Consider the following 21,513-nt stretch of genomic DNA (forward strand, 5'->3'; position numbering starts at 1 on the left):
GCTCACACCGTTCTGCAAACAGACCCTTCCAAAAGCCATCAAAACCTCAACAATATGTAGCTATCTAAAATCCTGGAATGCAGTGAGATAGTGAGGTACAGATGTTGCTGAAGTCCCTCTATCTGCCTGTGAGCTTCCCAGAACTGCAGAGCTCCAGCGCTGCAAAGCAGGCAGCCACCTCCCCAGCGTGCAGCCAGGCCTTCCCCAAAGCCCTGGGCATCTGTTCGAGGCTGAGCACCACAGTTACATACAGCACAGCCTTGCCTAGTGCTGCCAATATCAAGCACTGCCTTTCAGCCAATTGTTCTGTCTAATGCGTCTTAGACGGTCCATTTATTACGCACATCTCCTAAAGCAAGTAAACAAAAACAGCTGCTTACTGTGGAGCAGACAGGTCACCCTCATTTCTGCCCAGTATCTGCAAGGAATTTCCACGAATGAGCTGACACTTAGGGGCTGGCTGGGCTCTCGGCTAAGAAACACGCTCCCGCTGTGCTCCATAGAGAACAGACAATGCAGAAATTTTCAGCTTCCTTGTGAGGTATCAGAGAGAGAAGCCTTTTCCTGCACACACAGGCCAGTGGGCCAGCGACAGCTTGCCTTGATGTTGCGTGGCCATCATAGCTAGATTAGCGTAGATCCCTGACAGTTTCTCGGACAGTATCTTGGGACACCCATCAGACTTCCTAGGAGCAAAGAGCCAAGCTTGAACATACCAAGATAAGGCGAGTACATGCAGCTGAACACCAAGACAAGAATTCTGTTGTTCAGAGATGTTCTACTTCAGTTATTTCTGTTGAAGGCAGACAGCCCAGGCAGATGAGTATAAATCTGTACAGGGCTAAGTAAACACAGACAACCTCAATAGCTTTCTTCTATTCGGTAGTTTCCACAGGTCTTTGATTTGCGAAAGAACTCAGTAGCTAACACCTGGGAGGTGAGCGGAGGAGAACCTCAAGATTTTGGCATTAGCAGCAGAAGTGCTTTAAAAGCACAAGGTTGTTCTCAGAAGCCTTGAATCCTTTGAGAACAAAGGTTACGATCCTTCTTCAAGCGCCGTCAGAAGTCACATCTTTTGGAACAGGCATGCATGAAGAGAGTGGTGTGTTTTCAGACCAGGCTGTGAGTTCCGGGGACATGGATTAATAGTGTGAGAGCAGAGTCCGTTCCAACTCAGTTATCTAGCCCAGAAGTTACCCAACAGAGAGGCAGCACTATGGGAAATAAGACACAATGGACTTTTCCTGTATGGCTTGAAAGTTGCTTATTAACAGACTACTGAAGGGCAGGATTTACCCACTGGATGGATCATAAAATTACAGCAAAGATAAAGAAAAACCTCCCTTAATTGAATCCCGGCAGTTTTACCTAAATAGACCTCATTTGCCAGCCCACTACAATCAGTAAGATCTGCAAAGAAAAGTAAAGGTAAACGACAAGCCCAAGAAAAACAGGGCAAGAAAAGCACTTCAGCTTCTTCTACTGTGGACTGAAACGGGAGCATGTGTCCCACACTCTTCCTGCGAGGAGGTTTCTGAGTGCTTCTGTGCACCTATTAAGAGGACTAGATAACTTTTAAAATCATCATTGCCCACCAAAACAGCTACCAGGTCCCATACAGAAAATGCTTCCTTTTGTCTGGGAAGCAAATTTTTCCCTAAAGCAACTAGTATGATCCAGGGTGAGAAGTCCTGAGGACAACGCCCGATGTGTCAAACAAAGGCACCGAGAAAGCACAAACCCCATCAATCTCACTTCACTCCGGACCTCCGCTCTCTGGCATGGGGTGAGGGTTTTTTTCAGTCTAAGTTAACTTTCTAAATTCACACCTGAACGTATGCTAAAAAAAAAAAAAAAGTAATTACTGACATTAAGGCTACTTGCTGTGTCTGAAAGATATACAAAAATAGTACTTAAACAGCATCTGATTTCTGTGAAAGTTCTCCAGAAAGCTGTGATGCTAAGCATGGCAAAACCACTGGCCAGACACCTGGGTCCAAAGCTTCTCTGAAATGTTAAACAATCTTTTGAGAACTTCAGCCTCCTGCAAGGTGAAAAGATATTCTTCCCGTCGTTTCAGCTTAGTGAGTGAACTGAAGAGAATTTTGTTCCATTCAATAACTAGGTTGTTCAAAACTAAGAAACAAACTAGGATTTGAAAAAGCAGGAACATTTGTTTTCCTCTGTCAGTGAGTGAATTAAGCTTGGTGTGAAAGGATGAGATCTATTAGTTCTAAAATCAGGTTCTAAAATAAGTTCAATTTCCTCCTTCTACATATCTTTTCCTCCATTTAATAAGCCATTTTTAATGCAAAACCTGCTTAGGAAAGCTTGCTTTTTCTGTTCTAGTATATTTAGGTAGTCAGGGAACTTGTGGTCATTTTATTTAATTACCATGAATAATTACAAATATTGTTTTTAATTTAATTCTAATTTTCATCTAAATGTAACTTGACACAGATCACAAGTTAAAAGTTGTTAATCTAATAAAATAATAATATGGACTCATCGTTCACTATTTTCTCATATCATAATATGTAAAGACTAAGTATATTAAACAACATAATTGCTTAAATGTGCACAGATGCAGTTCATCTACTTAGCAAAAACTGAAATAACCACGTTTAGTGTAGATTTTGTATTTGTCAAAATATTTGCTACCACCCCTAAAATTCAGCCTTTTCGAAAACAGCCTCATAGTGCCAATGTAAACCAAGCTGATCCAGCCGACTGTTTTAAATGGCGATCAAACCTGGCCACTGCATTCAGCTGTATTTATATCATGACGCTGAAAGGGGGAGCATTTCCTTCCCCTTCTCCTTGCTTGCACCAGTGAGGATTTCCTGTCTTGCTCCAGCCCGCTTTGGCTCTGGCCCCAGTGAGCACCGGCCCTGGCCGGGCCTGGCCGAGCTGCCTTGTGAGCACCCCCAGCAAACTGCTAGGGCCCCGACCCTGCTCTGGGGACGGCAAACCCTCCCCGCGCAGCCCCTCACCGCTGCAGCCGGCGGCAGGCCGCAGCCCCAGTGCCCTGAAAATGGGCCGGGGTCATCACGGACGTGGCTGCTGCAGGGCTGGCCCTGGCCTGCCTCCTCAGCATGAAGGAGATGTTTTCCGGGAGCGAGCTGCTCCTCCGTTTGAGGAGATGAGGAATCGGCAAAAGTAGGAGTCCACAGGACCTCCAAATTTCATCAACCGTTTCCCATCCCTAAGAAGAGATAATATCTTATCTAGCCAAGGAATTTGGAAAGGCAAAAGGTGTTACTACTCTTCTGTGGGACCAAATGGCTGAGGGTGATAGATGGTCAGATGGATGATCTCTGGAACAGACAGGATTAGCGGGGGGGGAAGCAATCACATAAACTATTTCCATGCACCCAGAGGAAGTTTCACCGACAATAACTGTATGGTGCTGAAGAAGGCAGCTCGTGGGCTTGAAAGGCATATTGAAGTGAGGAACCCAGAAAGGGGCGGGCCTGAAAGAAATCCTGTCTTCACCTTCCTTAAATTGGCATTGAAGTGAACTGGGTAATGACAACAGCAGTGAATTGGCATTCCCAGTCTGATGTCCCTCAGCAGGCTGCCAGACTCTGCTGCTGGGCAAAAAGGGACTTTTTTAGGGAAAAGAATTACATAGTCATCCTAACAATTCAGTTTTTGCCTTTTCTTTTGAGGCTAAATGAAGGCTCAGGTGTGGCTATGATGAAAAATTTTGTGATGGCAAAGACTGTGCTCTATATCCGAGCTCAGCAACACCCGTGAGCAGGTGTGGGCAACTTGTGACCTCCGACGGCTGTACTGGATTTAACCAGGCCAGCTGCTTGCACAACTGAAGTTGCCCACCGCAGTCTTTGAGAGGAATGGAGAGCTTACGGTGATCTTTGGCCCTTCTTTTTAGGTGTAGGATTGCTGGGGGGACCCAGGAAGATCTGTCCTATCTTACAATCAGCAGAGTATCATTGCGATGAAATCTTGGAGACACCTATAGTGGGGACTGTGTGAAAAAATAACATGCTCTGTTCTAATTACATTTCCCAGCATATATTTCAAAAGCATCTTGTTTAAGAGGTAACATTCAAGTCCCAACCCACCGAGGAATTAGCGCATACTACACTTCCAGGCAGGAAGTAATTGCCCACCCTGGTGGGCTGGGACTCAAGAAAAGGGAGAAGCATGTGAACTCCGCTGACCTTCGCTGTTTGCCAAGGGCACAAGTTGCACATCTTCTCCCCCCACCCCCCAGGGCTTTAATACACATCTTCCTCCATCAGCTCCATCTGCAAACAAATGGGCTTAGAGCCACCTAAAGTTGACTTCAGTGGAGTTCTCAGGTGATTAACGCTAATGGTACTCAGCTAGCTTCAAAGAGTAAGTCCAGATCACAGGTCTACTGGAAGCTCCATCTTTTACTCTGTATGAAGACTGTAAAACTTTTTCCTCTCCCAAGTCTGTTTACTTGGAGATCAGCAGTTAATTAGATCATACACAAAACCTAGATTTATAAAATTCAGTTTTATAAAAAATCGGGCAAATATATTTCAAAACTTGACATTGGTGATGTTGCAACAGTTTTCACTCTCAGGGGAAAGCAATCCAAGGTTGTTTCTTTAAATATGTATTTCAACAACCCACAAGTAAAGTATGGGGCTAAGAAGATGCATGGATCTGTGCAGAAACCAAAAATAAACCTGGACACGCATGGCTCATTCTCCAGTCAACAGGAATACAAAGAGAAAGATGAGAAAGGTACAACGAGAAGCACAGTAGTCTTTGTACACTTTTCAGTTGTTCTAGCAAAAGTCTGTTAAGATCACAGAGAAGGGAAGAAAGATAGGATGATCTTTACCTTCAGTGCCACTTGCATAATGCTCTTGCAAAAGATAAGCTAGAAAACTAAGAAATTATAGAAAAAGTGGTTCTTCCAACATGACAGAAAGCAAAAGCGAAAGATCTGCTGTGTCAGTCTAGTTTGGTCTCTTGCATGACCTCTACAATTTCCGAGGCAAGACTCTCACGTGGGATAAAGCTATGTGACTCCACTGGCCGTAGCGCAAACTCACGCATTTATGAATGCTGAGGACCCACTCCCATTCTGTTTGCCACAAGGAACCTTTCTAAGGAACGGAGAACACAAATATGGAGAAAGATGTTTGAATGGTGGGTACAAGCTCAGGACTGAAAACACCTGAGACAGGATTCCGCTTTGGCACGGGGCTCCTACCCAAACTTGGGTACTTGTGCTCTGGGCTCAGTTCCTCACAGATGAAACAGCGATCCCTAAGGGATGCTGTGAGGATACGTGTTCTAGAGAGTGAGGCACTGGGGTTATAGACATATTTGATAGAGGCCCCAGGAAAAGCTGAAGAACACTAAACATTGTCGAGACGGCACGCAGCGTTGTTAAGGGGGGGTGAACAAGCCGACCCTTATGCAGGGATGTGCCATCTTGATATTCTTTGTTTACTGAAAAGACAAGGAGTGCTGGTTGCAGGTAGCTCATTGTCCAGGAAGCCAGCAATGAAAAACAAGCAGCTTATCTAGTCCTGCAGACCCCCCTGCTTCCCTTCCCTTCAGCAGCAGAGAGCACAATAAAAGCTGTGACGAGTCTCTGTAGGAACCCAAAGCTGTGAATCTTCCTCTCACCCTGTCTGGCCAAAATCCCTTCATTCGCAGGGGGAATTTAGGCCAGAGATCACCAGTTCTAGCTCTCCGCCAGAATAACAGAGGAGAGGGTTAGAAAGGAAGGAAAACAGCCGTAACTCAGCAAGTACAGTCAGAAAGAGAGGAGCAGGAGATGCAGAAAATAGGTAGTCCTCTTCTACGTTTCCAGCTACATCCCCACCCTGCTGACCCTTTCAGACGTCCCTCACCATGACACTGGGTGGTATTTTTTCGTTGCTTATAAACAAGGATATTGTTTGCCATTTAGAAGAAGAAAGGAGCCTGGGACAGGAATAGACTTCTGCTGCCTTGGGGGGCTGCAGACTCATTCCAGCCCCCATTTGATTACAGGTCGGTGTGCCAGCCTTGGGACAGATATGTTGGGGTTCCCTGGCGCAGCCCCGCTGAGGGACACCCCCCACGACACAGACAAGCCAGCACAGCACTGCTCCACAGCTTGCTGGCACCAGCAGGACTTGGGATAGGAAGGGGCAAGGTCTCCATCACAAATACGAAAGAAATAGAGAATGGAGAAAATCAGAAGTGAAAACAAAAAAGGTGCAGCTGAAGTTTGAGGTGGTTAAAATGAAAAATGGGACTGTGCCATTCACAGGTGGATAGATAGATCAATCAATTGATCTCGCCTACACTGACACACTTTGGAGCTATAATTCACTGCTGGGGCAATTATTCTGGCACAGCAGTGGCAGGAGTTATATCGGAGACAGAATTCAGGTGCTTTTACTCAGGAGAGAGTTGGACAACAAAGGAGTAAAAATTGGTAAATGCCATCCACCAGTAAAGATACATGGGATATAAGTTAAGTCTGTGCAGCTGCAGAGCGCAGAGGGAAAGATAGACAGATAGATAAATAGACACATAAAAGCCTGAGGTTTGGTTGTGCAATCATTCGCTGTCTGACCTTATCCTTGCCTCCTCCCCACCGCTCTTGGAGAGACGAGTGTTAAGCATTATTGTGTCCCAGTCTCTTTGCCATGTTACTGCTGACTTCTTTATCCCCCTGCGCTGAGTAAGTGGTGCTGCCTCTGGAAGGTGCGAGGAATTTTTCTTCATAAGCCTTGATGTGTTCAAGAGAGGGCTGGGCTCATCTCTGCTGCGAGTCTGACAGGGGCTTTAACAGCCTCGCAACACCCGGACAAATAGCTCCTGGGCCCTTAACCCTTCCCAGCTTTGCAAGGCGAGACCTGGCACTGTTGTTCCCGTTGCAGGGGCTTTAAGGCAATCTTTCAGGCTGAAATCCTCTCCGTGGTGGCTGGGCAGAGCGGAAATCCAGGGGCTGGATCAGCTTGGTCTAATGCTACAGCAGCTTAAGCAGTCTGTTTTACCAGAGATTACGGTTTCACTTACACAGAGCGCCTGAAAAATGCTGCGGTTTAGGAAGGATTATAGCTGAAAATTCCATGCTTTAAAAGAGAAATAAAGCAGGGGAGGGACTAGGAAACGCAACGTGCCTGGGGGCTGTGCAAACAGGATTAACCTCTGCCCATAGCACCTCTTGCTCCTGCCCACCCACCCTGCCCGTCTCCATCCTCTTCTCTGCCCTTTCCTCCGCAGCGGCTCTCTCATAGAGGACGGAGAGCCGGAACAGGAGCCCAGACGATGCCCAGGACCAATGTGTCCCTAGTTTATTTCGGTATGACCGTCAAATGGCTTCCTTGAAAAATATGACTTCACTTGCAGCCCCTGAAAGCCAGGGGACCTTCTGGCCCTCTGCCCGCAGATAGATCCACTCATCCCATTACCCAGTATCAACATGATTCGGGTAACGGCTGCAGCGCTCCCAGGCTGCTGGTGGTGACTCTGCCTGTCTGGCCTGAAGGTAAATCTGCGCACTCCTTGCATTTGATGACAGAGGATGCAGGAGAAAAACAGCTTTGTGGATTCTCCATCCATGGAGAGTGGCGCTGGCACGTGAAGGCTCACTGGCAGGATCGTGGGATAGTATATAGTTGTAAAAAGCAGGAGCTGGGCGCTGATGTGCTGTCTGCTCTGGCGACTTTGACTAGCTGTTCAACAAGAACCAGATACTCCAGCTTCTCTTCCCCATATACTACACAAAGGGTCCTCACCAAACAGAGCTTCCTATAGCAAAAAGGGAGAAAAAATTCCAGTCCTCACTTGGCATACCAGAGACTTCAAATAAGTAAACTAAATAAAAAGGAACCGTACAGCTTTTGGCTAGGACTGATCCTTCCCAGTCAGCTGAACCATGAACATATGGCTTTGCTGCAAAGGAGTCTCAGTGATCAGAGAGCTTTGCTGGCCATCCAGGTTAGAGGTACTTGGAGGAGAACACAGATGGCAAACTATCATTTTTGCCAGGTAGCAAACCTTTAGGAAACAAATGCCTCAGGATAAACAGCAGACAGAAACTGCCCAGCCCTTTATCGTCTAGGTGAGCATTGCAGCCTCACAATAAGGTGCCTAGAGTTAATTAAGCCAGTTCTACATTAATGAAGCCAGAATTATGACCTAATTATGTGTCACATTTATATTTCTCTGTATAAATCAAAACCACTAGAACTAACTTATTTCATAGGCCATTGGCAACACTTGCCATCACGGCAGAGAGGTGGCTTTCATTTATTGGCTTTAATTTGTTTGCCTGAGGGTGGATGTTTGCTAGATGCTTTGGATCGGATCTGATCACATCATCCATACTTCTCTTTCAGGTGTTCAGATACAGGACTCTATTCCTGCTGACCCAACAACAGTGGGTGTTCTGGAGTACCCATGCTTTAGGTCACAGAGTTCTCCAACCCCCAAACCTCTTACTTGGCAGCTGAGTTAGGAGTGGTTTCAAAGCTGTGTCTGTTGGGCCTGTGCAAATCTGCACATCAGAAATGGAGGTCCAGTGCAACCAACAATGAAAATGAGACCTTTTATAAGTCCCCAACATTTCCTTTCCTCTGTTACATCTTTTTGTCAAGGTATCTGTCTGGCAACACTATAATCTGGGAACAACCAGAGTCAGTACTGACTGCTTTTACGGTCAAAGCGCCAAAGTGTGCCACCGTGAACGAGATTAATCTATCTATCTATCTATCCATCCACCTATTAATTGCACAGTTCCATTTTTCATTTTAACCACCTCAGTCTTCAGCTGTACCTTTTTTGTCACAGCTTTTACAGAGTTTGGCTTGATGAGCTTTGGCCGTTCCACTGAGCATCCTGTTTAATAGATGCTCATAACCACGCTGCTGTCCTGGGGAAGGTTACCTTGGGTTTGCAGAGACAAAGTGGTGCAATTCCCCGGGCCAAGCTGTGTAAGTGTAGCATCTCCATACGCCCTCGGCCAGCGAGAGGAAGCAGCAGGAAAGGGAGAACAGGAGCTTCAGAGCATTCTTCCCCTTCCCAGCCCCATGCTTCTTCCTGTCGTCCTTCTCCTGCATGCTCCCTCCCTCCCCTCTCCTGTTCCTGCACCCCATCCCTGCCATCCGCCACCGCACCCCGTTCTCCCCATGCCCTGCTGCCCTGCCGTCAGAGCCTAGCCCCCGGGTGCGTTCGCTGCTGTTGTCTCAGCACTGGCTCCTCTGATCTACTCCTAACTTTTTTGTTTTTATTTTTGTTTTTAAATTAATTTCCCTGTAGATTTTAACCACTCCATTTTCATTTACCCATTTTGTTCTTCCTCTCCTCCCTTCCCCACCCTCCTCTTCCTCCCCCTGTTCCCTTTGTCTGTCTGTGTCCATCCCTTACCCTACCACAGAAAACCTCTCCTCTCCCCTCAGTATAAAGCAAGAGCCTCATGGAGCCTCTCTCACCCCTTTCACCCCCACCACGCCGGTCGGCTCTGGGCAGGCTGATCTTCAGCCCTTCCACATGGCCCTCTCAGACGATGCGTCCACGCCTTGCTACAGTGCCTTCCTTCACCATGGTGCCCACTTTGGGCAGTCCAGCAGCCAGCCTCTGATAGCAGGTAACGGGCCTTGGCCACAACCTCAGCGGGGATGCTGCAGGCAAGGGGTTCAGTTTCGTCTGACGGGGAGACCAGTGAATGCTGCAAGCTCTTTGAGTGCAAGTGGGGACCAGAGCAGCCGTGGGCCAGTTCTGTGTATGCAGCACGTGTTCTCAGCTCCGAGCAGAGTCACGGAAAGATTTCATGCCTGTCCTTCATTTCTTAGAATAAAATGGGAAAAGAAGCTGTAACTACCTAGCAGTGGCTGCGTGTGGCAGTTGGATGGGTCTGGGACTGAGTACAGGAACACTCCTACGGGAAAAGCCTGTGTTGGCTCAACAGCCACCGTGCCCCTGGGCGCTGCATGCCCAGCCAGGGTACTGCCTGCTCGCCTAGGGTAGATGATTGTGGCGTGAATCACCTTGCCAGCTCTAGGACTTTAGCAGGGTCCTTCAGCGTGGGTTCTACAGACTACAAAGTCTGACATAGGCAACTGGTGAGCGCTGCCGTAGCTATGTTGTGAACGACATTTGAGTCACCTGGTTTGGGAGTGTCGGTGTGAGCCGGTGCCTTCACACAGCAGACCAAGTAGGTAAGAAGCAGGGCATCACGTCTGAATGCCAAGCCCAGGAAGGGTGGGTAAGAGACTGCAATATCTTACAGCCAAAGGAATACAGGCCTGAGGTAGGCGGCTGTCAGGGAGGGACAGAAATGCAGACATGTGCTGCAGAATATGGCAGCACTTAGAAGTGGCAGGCTGGAGGGGAGGAAGGAGAAGCTTCAGGTGGGCACTAGGGGAAACCTTGTGTGCAAGGTGACTGAAGCCACATTGCTGCAGAAGCTCAGGGGGGGCTTGGATGAAATAGTGGGAATCATTTGAGGTGACCACCAAGGCTGTTGTCACTCCACTGTCAACTAATGTAATTTGGGCTTTCTCAGAACAAAGTCTTAGTGCAGACCACAGTTCCGAACGCCCAAGAAACACATCTTACCTCTGCCACCTTCATGCTCCTGTATTGTTTTTCTCTTTTGACCTAGCTTCCTCCCTTTGCCTCGTCAGGCGAGATTTGCATTTCTAAACCTCCCTGTAGGAAAGCAGCAGGTAACATCAGAGAGGACATTAGTTTTCACGACACTGCCTTGGTCCAACCTCACTGCAGACAGTAAGAGCCTTTGAGCTCCGGGCACCTCCTAAGCCAAGGAGTCTGCCAACAGACTCTCTCCAACAACACCGCTCTCTAGGGACGCAGCCATATCTGACCAGCCTCTGGCCTAGAAGGCACTGTGTCTCAGGAGGGGCACCTGCCTTGGGACCCGTGTGGAGAATTAGACATGGGGGAAGGCGTTCAAAAGCCCAGAGGATGTCCCAGTGATGAAGGTGCTGGTCCTCGCGCAGAAGGCTCTTGGAGAGGGGAGAACGGCTGGAGTGGGAAGCATGTTATGAGCAGGATAGGTGCTAGCTTTGCCATAGCCCTGGAGTACAAGAATTTAATAATCCCGTCTACCTGTTTGTAATGAGAGGAGGTAATGGAAGGGGCCTGCTTGCACCTAACAGCATTTTAAGAGTCTCTCTGTGGGACTCTTATTCGTGTTGCTGATACTGTACTTGTTCATTATCTTCTTTTTCAAGACTGGGATTTTGACAGATGATCACTCCCCAGTGAATTTTCCACACGGAGTATGGAACATCAGCCTCTGTGTGCTTGTGTCTGAGTAAAAACACAGGGGCGTGTGCGCATGGCTCGAGTAGCAGAGTGAGTGTGTACTTCCCAGCTGAACGGAAGTGTCAAAATGAGTTCATTTTGCCTGCTGCTGCGTAACGTTCTCTCTAACTTTTCAGTGATGCTGTTTTCCCACTCGTCACCTGTTGTTATTTCTCAGGCTAGTCAATAAATGAAACCCAAAAGAACATGAATTTTAAACATAAAACTTTCTTGCCTTAAAAGAATGTGAAGGAAAAAAAACCCTACATCTAGTAGGTGTTAATCATGCAGCTTAACACACAGCTACAAATCACTAAAGGAATGATGGTGATAAAAGAGTAGAAGCGTGTAGAATATAAATCCCTGAGGCATTATATGTTTATTTTTATCAATATTGGGGAGTGGCTGGAAAATGACTCAGCCGTTGTCTGGTAGTTCTGTGCCGTTACCTAAGAGGAGGTGAGCTAGGAGCATCAGCTACTGATCAGGAACCTCTTCGGGGAGAAAGAATGAACTTGCATTGCTTTTTTCTTGAGCAAATCACCTCAGTAATCTTTAGTCAAGACCCACGAAAGCAATGACACCGGTTTAGTCTAACTCATCCCAGAGAAACTTCCTCCCTGCAGGTTAACACTCCGTGTTGATTAGTTTTTGCTTTGCTGTGTAACTGTCATTTATTTCCAATTCCCCAGCCAAGGTTCGTGCCTGTTCCAGGGCCTGCTTTGTCAGTTATCGTTCTGCCACTAGTACAGCTAAACCAGCTCTGATTCTTCTTTCACTGGCATATCCCAGCACAGTTCCAGTGACTCCAGTGGTGTTAATGGGCTGTACTTAACTTGTCACTTCTAAAGGCAAATGAGACTCCAGCCCTCCAGTTAGAACAGACCAGAGAGGCAAAATTTAGCGAAGGAACATGGCACAAAGTTCTTGGTGAGCTGCCGTTCACCTAGGGAATGTAGAAGGCTTTGGGTGTCTGCAACAGGCTGAGAGCTCAGTAGGCAGCATTGGAGGTTGAGCCGTAAATCTCCCAGCAGCTGTGGGGGAAAGATTATCTCAATTTATTTAGCCTTTTTTTTTTATTTTTCTTCCCCGGTTTTGGCTTGAAACTCCCAGCAGCTTTTGAGATGATTTTAGTTCATTTAAATGCAATAAGCACTAACAGCAAAATGCCCTTCTGGCTGGCCCATTTTCAGGCTAACCAGTCCAAATGAGGAAATGCCTCTGGCAGCAACCAAGAAGCCTCCAGCTGCACTTCCTAAGAGATGAAAAATAAACTACAATCATCCACCCAGTCCACACCCCTCTCTACTTCTTTGGTGGAGAAAAGATACCACGACTTTAAGTATGAATAACAAAAACTTGTACCTGTATAAAATGAAATGGGACTCAAACTAATTCACATGATCCTATTATTGTACCTGTTACACCAACACCTGGAAGGAGTCCAGCCAGTATTAAACTCATGCTAAGCACTGTGCAAATGTACCAGAAGTGTGCCCTTGCTCCAAAGAGTTTGCAGCATAAAAACAAGCACAGAGAGGTGAAGTGACTTGCCCAAAATCATCAGCAGGTGAATGGCAGAGGTGGGAAGAGGGACAGGCACAGAAAACTCTTGGATCACTTTCCAGTGAGTGCTGGGCACACTGATCATGCCCTAAAGCAACATCGCCACAGTTCTGGAACTGCATCCGCTGCATATAGACAGGACCTCAGCTACTCTGGCACAAACACGCTGCCATTCTCTCTGCAGCCCAGGGCCACTTTGATTTAGTTAAAATAGATCCAAAATCTACAGTGAAACAAAACAAATTCTTTTTTTAACACCCATTCTTGTGGTGTGAGATCAAAAGCGCCACAATCTTGCCCAGAATTTTCAGTGGATGGACAGCACTTGTGTAAGCGAAGGCTGCATAGCACTTGCCTATCAAGCCGCTAGCCACGTGAGACTGGGATGAAAGGTGGTATCAAATCAATACTGAAAGACCTTATCCCTGTTGACTGCCTGTCCTGATTCTTCTCCTTTCCAGGTCGTGATATGGCAAGCACCACCTTGCCTGGCTACCCACCCCATGTTCCACCGACCGGACAAGGCAGCTACCCAACCTCAACTCTTGCAGGAATGGTTCCTGGTAAGTCAGCCTCCAGCCTTCAGTAATGGTGCACGCGTGTTGGCACGGTATACTAGCGCTGGAAGAGCTTTCACCGTTGGCTTTGCTATTGCTTTGCTGATACTAAGGCCTGTTCTTTTCATACAGAAATCATCAGGTGCCCATAACCAACGCAGCTAACCACCCTTTCTGTAATGTGTCTCTTTCGCCCTAGTAACTGATTCACTGCTGCTATGGGCAACTAGCTATCTATAACCTGTGGCAATTAATTGGTAATTAATTAACCTTAGTATTCATTAACTAATGTAATTATTTTCCAACGACCCATGCAGATTATTATGTACTGCTCATGGCTCGGGATATTCAGCTGTCCACTAACTTAGAGTAACAACTTACCTTCTATCTAAAGCCAGGGCATCAAACTGAAAATCATCAATGGTAATTTAACACCTGCAGTTTTTGGGGACCTATTGTCCGTAGCTTAAACTAGCTACGAACTCCGCAATGATTAAGAGCATTTTAGGAGAAATAACTATTCACTTTCAACAACCAACTACTTACCCACCTCCTGCTTGTAAGATAGTGCCTCCAATCCAAGAAACTATTTACCTAATCCTACACCCAAAGGCAAACTGTTCCTTTGCTGCCCAGTGCCTCTGGAGAAACACCTTCTCTTGGCGCATGGGTTCTCCCAGTGTGCAGGGAGAAGAGAGGACTGTTTACCCCAGCAGAATTGAAGAGTTTATTTTCCCAGGCTCCATTCCCCACTCCTCTGCTGGCAATCATCCCCAGCAGATAAATGAAGAGGCAAGATTTTCACTTCTCAGCTATGGTAGCTCAGAACTCAGAACTTCATCTGCCACTGATTTCTGTTGATGTTACTGCCCTGGGTTGTGAGCCGTGATGGCTAATGAGCAGGTACACAGTCCATTCTGCAACCTCTGCTACTGGAGGGATGACTCGGGAACTGAAGCAGCAGAAAGCTGAGGACAGAAAGCTCTTAAATCACTACGATATGATTTGCCAGGGCTTACAGGTGAAAAGCCTAACTTAACCCTCATCCAGATCTCACTAGCTAAACGATCGTACGCTGCAGTGAGGACAGTGAAAACATCACTGACAGGAAATGTTTGGAGGTCAGAGTCTTAACACTTTAAATGACAAATCACTGCTTATATACCATGAAGTACTGGCTAATACCTATGGGCACATTCCAGAGCCAACAAGCTACCGACTGCTTCTGACCCGAAGGCGCAACAAAATCTTGGGCTATGCCGTGAAGCTGACGTGACTGACCTCCAGCTCAGGGAAAGGCAGTGGATCGGTCCCCTCCTCACCCCCACTTCAGTCCCTTGGTACAGTCAACCAGCTTGATGAACTTCTGGGGTGGTGAGAGTGGGCAAATTTTAGGGCATCTCCTGCTATGCTAAATATTTCAGGGAGACGGTTCGGCCTCAGAATCAAAGACAATCTAAATCAATTAAAACCCCCGACACAGTAACGGTAGGTAGACTCAGGTGCCAACATTTAAGTCAGGTATAGGTCAAAACTTACAGAAGCTCATGGCATATAGAAACGATTAATAACACCAAAATAGCTGGCTCTTTGGATAGGTACTTCTAAAAAACAGGCTCTCCTCGGCTTCTGACTGATCTCAGCTTCTCAGTTGTTCAGTGACTGCTATGTAAGTTCAACATTCTCATCACAAGGATGACACTGACATCTAAACCAAGACAAAAATTTTAAGACGGCTAACCACAGGGGTCGCATCCATGAATAGGGTATTTCAGCTCCTTGACGTGGAGGCTACTTATCTGTAAGACAGCAGTGTCCCCTACAACACACAGATACCCCCAAAAAGAAAAGGAACAGGACGAGAAAGAAAAAAATTGAGTTATACTTCAAAGAAAAAAAAAGTCAAAGGGATACCTTTACATTAAATCTGATGTCAACATTCAATTAGAGGAAGTCTTTCCAGTGGCCTGCTTCGGCGTCATGCAGTCATTACTGCATCTTTCCACAGAGCATCAAGTTCTGGCTGTTCCAGTCCTACCCCAGCGGTCAGACCCAGTCTGGCAGCCCTTCTATTCCTGTCTTCTAACGTGACTGAAGCCAATGAGCTGAGATCAGGAGGCTTCCTGGGAAGGAACATGAGACTTGGCTTTAATGGGTCGCGCTGCAGATCTCTGCAGCCATTACTCTCTGTCAGGGGCCAAAAGTGAATGCCTGGGGAAGGGTGTAAGAGTAGAGCAAGTACGTATCGGTACTTTCTCAAAAGATTTCCCAGCCTCCAACAAGTTGCAGCTCAGAGACTTCCTAAGCCAGGCTTAGTATCTTTCTATTTAATATTAAATACCCTTGATAGGTTTCCCCTCCACAAACTTCAAGTGTCTCTTGAACCCATACAAGCCTTTAGCATCTGTAGCAACCTATGGCAAGAAGTTCCGTAGCTTAACTACATATTGTGTGAAAACTACCTCCCTCATTTGTTCTGAACCTGCCACCTGCTAGGCTCACTTCATGCCTCATGGTTTCTGTATTAGAAGACTAAACGTGCCAAGATTTAAATACAGATACCAACAAATACTGTTTAGTAAAGGTTCCCAGCGCACAGATTGCACAGGATATAGGCCTCATGAGATTGATGCTCTGTGCTTGCTTGCAACCTCTGTTAAGAGTCCAGGTTGAAGAGAGAAAACAAATATGATGTTACCAATGGGTTGTTACCTGCCCCCAGGCTGAGACATATCAGGGCCAGTGCTCTAACTACAGTGGAGACAAGAAGACTGCCCGCTCGTGGAGTATCTTGAGGAAACACACTGACACACAAGCAAACCTTATTGTCCAGACATGAGTGAATATGAGACAGAAGCTCTGTCTTCTCTAAATCAAGGTGTGGACCTAAAAATAGAACTGGTCAGAAAGCAGAATTTCCAACCCATGAAAAACTCTGATTTTTTTGACGTTTGTTTTCATCTTGCATTGGGGTGAGGAGTCAGAATCTTGAAATTGTTCAATTTGCAAACATCAGGATGAAACATTTCAGTAACGTCAACATGTTCTAGATGTCAGGACACATTAAAATAATAACAGAGTTGAAAGGAAATTAAATGAGATGAGAAAGGTAAAATGAAACAAAACAAGAAAGTTGAAACATAATACTTTGTCTCAATTTGCAATCATTTCAGAACTTTGCTTCCCAAAACTCCACTGAAGCTGACAAACTCGTGCAAAACATTTCCATTGCGATGAGACAGCATTTTCCAGTGGAAAACTGCTTCTGAGAGGACTGACCAGTGCTGACCAAAGCTTGCTCTGTTCTACCCATGACAACCTTTCACTAGACTTCTACTCGCGCAGCCTAGCGAAGAGCTTGTCTCTGGTAGCAGTACATCCACGCGGCAGGGGCAGTCACGTGTGCAAACGCCTCTGAGGTTCACGCAGATGCTGTGGCAGGACACGGATCCTGCAGTTGCCCTTGCCTGGAAGTTCAGGTGCCAGGCTGCAGAGGCGGGTGCAAGCCACACGCTTGAAACCGCAGGGGTTAGTCACTCACAGCAGGACGAACGCGGTGCTGCGCTGCGCTCAGCCTGTGTGCCGCAGAGGGGTTTCCTGCACGAGTAACAGCACCTCTGATCCCCGCCTCGGTTCTTCCACTTTCCCAGGAAGGCCATCAGGTGTCTGCAGCATGTTTTGGTGCCACGAGCATCCGCCGAGGGAACTGCCGTTTACACAGAGCAGCGGAGAGGGCTGCTGATGGCAGCGGCAGGGAGTCGTTAAGCAGAATCCAATGTTGATGAGGAAATTACACTTGTTTCATTAGTGATCGGGGAAGGCGATAGCTCAGTTCCTCTTGGTCACAGTTGAGCTCAAAAGCTCATTATCCTGCTGCATGCATGCTTTCACTCCTCGTCAATAAACACCGTTTCCAGTGGCTGCCCTCCCTCCTCCCCAGCTCTCCATGGCTGGGGCCCTTCTCCGCCACTTAACCCGTGCCGTAGAACACTGTGAACAGTTTAGGGTGACAACTCGGCAGAGGGTGAGAGAGAGGCCTCGAAACGTCAGAGCTGCTCTTCTCCGTGCAGAGAAGTCATGTTTCTGTGAGGCATTTCAAACCAGAAATTCTCATCTGGATAGTTTTTTTCCTTCTTTGGGGAGAAAACTCATTCCAGTATATTCCACAGAGAAGTCACTTCAGTAGAGAGAAATCTGGACTATGCATTGCTTTTTGCCTTTGTATCCTATGCCACAGCATCTCCATCCCCGTAGCAGGTTTCACCTACTCCTTCCCAGCTACCTGTCAGGATTTCCAGTGCAGAATGTTTCTAGATATGGAAAGATGCTGAGTTATTATCATTAAAACAGTATTTAGTGAGGTCTCTCACACAAAATCAAGGTTTATGCTGAAAGTGAAAACTGCCATGACTAAAATACCTTTGGATGGTGATTGTTTTTGATAGATACACATTTTTGTACTGACTACTTTGGTTATTACCCTGAGTGTCTTTAAAAAACCTGGCTGGACATATTTTCCTGAAGTTTCAACCAGTGCAAATCCCCTGGTTTCAACAGACTTCATTTCCACCGCCTGAGAATCTGTGGCTTTGGCTTTAACTCTCTGGTGAGGGGAGATTTGCAGAGATTACACTGTAATTAATTGACATTTCTTCGGTAATTGTACCACAGGCACCCAGCGCCTCTTGCCTTGCCTTCTCTCCCTACTCTGCAGTATCTAGCAGGAACCTCGGGGGCTCCCCGAGCACTTCTGCTGTACCAAGTCCCCCCTGCCTCGGGGCAGACCAGAAGCTAACAGGCACACTGGTCTTTCGCTGTCTTTTAAGCACATAATGCCTTTCAGATGGCACTAATTGTCCCCAGCCTGTTGGTACTGCATTAAATTGAGGTTATGATCAGATAATGGCATGTTTTTACTTAACAGAATCATATATTTTTAAGTGTTGGGAGATTTATTTATTCTGAACGCAGCGCCATACCTCCTCAGTTACCAAATATAACCCCCTTAGCCCTGCACAGCCTTCTGTAAAACACGGAGCACAATAAAACTGAACATTTCAGGAGGCTCTAAACAACATTCAAATCTTGGAATCTTATTCGATCACAAACCTCACAAGTATTTTGGTTTGGGCCCGTTTTACTGAGTGTGAAGAAGGGAGCTGGAGGCCAGCTTGTCTTTCAGATTCAGAAGAGCACATAAAGCACTATTCATTAGAAAATTATTTTCTGGAACTGGAATACAGCAAGTTTTCTCAGTAACTGACTAAGCATAAAGGTGGGGTTCATCATATGTGAATTGCTTTTCCGACTAACACCATCATCCAGAGGAAGAAGGAGTGATCCAGACGTTTTCCATTTTGTTTTAGAGTTAAGCCCACCCTACACTCAGAACATTTCCGATAACGAATGATACTCTTCTCCACAAATTTGTCATCGCCCTCAGCACGCTACAAAGAAAACTTAGCAATACATATAGCCATCAACAGCACTGCTGGTTCCAGTGAATGTACTGCGAGCTTGTTCCATCAAGCTCCCATGCCTGCTGTCTTGACATTACCAGAGAACCTTAGATTTTATTTAAAAGAAAGCTGGTAGCTAATTGCAGAAGAAGCTTGCATATGCAATCCCACTGCAACCTGAGAATCAGAAGTCAGAAGGCAATGACAAATAAACCAGCTTAATTATTTATTTGTATTATTGAATTTCACTGTTTTAATATCTTGATTCTGCAGAGGTCAATCTTACAATTTGTGACTGTGTGGGTAAGCAGCATGGCACTGAACAAACACCACAACATCCGCACGGGCACGGTCCCAGCCGGGCAAGGAATCGACATACTCCAGTTTTCCTGCTGGCATACGGATTCAGCACGAACACTGGCTTGATGGAAGAGCAGACATAAATCTTCGTTCCTAGCTGTGTTTCACACCTTCCTTGGTCTCTTCCAGGGAGCGAGTTCTCCGGGAACCCGTACAGCCACCCTCAGTACACGACCTACAACGAGGCCTGGCGGTTCAGCAACCCTGCACTACTAAGTGAGTACCTCTTTCCCACAGCACACCCCCAGCCTCGCGCTCCTTCTGTTTGTCTCGTCGTTTGCTTTTCTTTGGGTTTTTTTTTTGTTTCTGAGGAGGGTTTTCAAGTATTTGGGCAGGTGAGAGGCCTTTTTCCTCACTCTCCAGTCCAGCGTCTGGATAGGTATATACCTCACACGTGTGTTGTGTCTGTCCTGAAGCCAGTTCCTCTTGCACGAGGTGGTTCAGAATTCCAGTTCAGCTCTGCCTGCTCCATGGGCTGCATCCACAGTTTATTCCAGATCAGATCAGATCAGAAGTTAAATTTGGGTTCTGCCAATCTCTCCAGCCGCAATCAGCATCCATTCAAGGTCTGATCAAAAACCCAAGTGAGGTTTCATTCCTCTCCCAAGCTAAACCCAGGGTGAATTCCTGGGGATCTGGAAATCCCATAGAAGTTCTTCGGACTGGTTGGAACAGTGTCCAGAGTGGGAGACAGGCTGCATCGCCAGGTTTATAATAGCCAGTGGAGTTTTCTTGCAGGGATATATCCATCTGCAGTGACTCTAATATGCCCAGAAAGTCAGGTGTTTTTCAGCGGGAAAAAACCTCCCATAAGACCACATCTTCTAACACAACTTTTCTTTGCAATGGAACAGGAAGAGATTTATTATATCTAAAATAAATCAGCTGTGATTATTACCTGTGTATGGACTGAGGTTTAACAACTGGATAATAGATGCACATTTTATTCCAGTGTTGTTAAACCTCAGTAAATGTGATTTTAATAATCAATCACTTTGTAACACACATTCAGTAACCATCTAGAGGGCTTTCATGCCAAACGTGACCAAAATCGCAAGCAATAAAACACTGTAATGTCACTTGATTTCTCCCCTCCTGGTTTCAGAAGCGACCCGCTGTACTTTGTCGGGTGTGCTCCGAACACGTGGCTCTGAGGCTTGCCTTGGGGCTGCGGATGGGTGCAAGGCGTTTGTGCTGCGGTGCTCACAGGCTTCCCTCTCGGCAGCTTGTCGATGGTCAGCAGGAGCAGAAGCATCTCTTAGCGGTAGAGGGGCTTCAGAGGCAGAGGCCGCAGCAGCATCTCGCCACTGAAACCTGGCCCTTGGCTGGCTGCCGCCCACTGCCTTTGCCTACTCCCATTCTGAGTCCCCAAGTTCGTTCCTTGGCTTCCTTTCCTTTTCCTTCTTCCTTTCCTTTCCTTTCCTTTTCAGTTCTCCTTTGTTTCTGTTCTTCGTTTGATTGTTTTACTTTTTATTTTATTTTATTTTTTTTTTTTACTGTTTGTCCTTTCAACCAGTCCATTCTTCTCCTGTGTTAACTTTCAGGTTCCCCTTATTATTATAGTGCCACATCCCGGGGCTCCGCACCTCCCGCTGCTGCCGCTGCCTATGACCGCCACTAGTTACCATGGAAACCACATGAAACTGCAGGGCGACAGCCTAGGCCTCCACATTGTACCTGTCTGACCACCTCCGCCCGCCCCGGGGACGGCGAGGAGACCCCCTCTGCTCCCCGCTCCCTCCTCCTCGCCGCGAAGGTGCCGGGCCCAGCGCCCACCACGCAGACTGAGACCCCCGCCCGTGCCGGGAAGAGCCCCCCGCCGCTGCCAGGACTCGAGGGGCCCAGCGAGCCGTGCCGGACCCCCGTCTTCTGGGAGCGGCAAGGGCCAGGGGAGCCGGGGAGAACGCCGCTCCCAAGACACCGTTCCCCAAAGACGCGCTCTTCCATGGCGGACACTCCGACAGGTGCAGCGCCTGCGACGCTCGCCCCGCTCCCCAGCGCAGAGGGGACAGGCAGTGCAGAGACCCGGCGCGTCGGGCGGCGAAGGCCAGGACCGAGCAGCCACCTGCGCCCGGCCAGGGGCTGCCGCGCGCCTCGCCCCCGGCCCCAGCGCGGCGTCCCCGACACGTGGCCGCGGTGCAGGCCGGAGCTGGGAGGATCCTCACACTGACACCCACCGCTGCTGTGACACACAATCAGCTCAGCCAGGAGGATGGAGCCGCATTTACACACCAACCGACGAAATGAAGAAATATATAAATAGATATATAAATATATCTGTGTTTTTATGC

General features: G+C 47.2%; 1 protein-coding gene across 3 annotated transcripts in view; it reads left to right on the forward strand.

The window, feature by feature from the left end:
• PAX2 (paired box 2) overlaps positions 1-20,907 on the forward strand; it is an 82,349-nt gene extending 61,442 nt beyond the window's left edge. For 2 of the 3 annotated variants that reach the window (XM_075424151.1, XM_075424150.1), the window contains exons 8-10: positions 13,308-13,409; positions 19,352-19,438; positions 20,767-20,843. In XM_075424151.1, the coding sequence (XP_075280266.1) occupies positions 13,308-13,409; positions 19,352-19,438; positions 20,767-20,843 (266 nt within the window). Of the gene's footprint in view, positions 1-13,307; positions 13,410-19,351; positions 19,439-20,766 lie in introns of all 3 variants that reach the window. The other variant, XM_075424149.1, reaches the window with a different exon arrangement.
• Positions 20,908-21,513: the final 606 nt, after the last annotated feature.

This window comes from Opisthocomus hoazin, chromosome 6 (genome assembly GCF_030867145.1).
Source record: "Opisthocomus hoazin isolate bOpiHoa1 chromosome 6, bOpiHoa1.hap1, whole genome shotgun sequence".
NCBI classification, from domain to species: Eukaryota; Metazoa; Chordata; class Aves; order Opisthocomiformes; family Opisthocomidae; genus Opisthocomus; species Opisthocomus hoazin.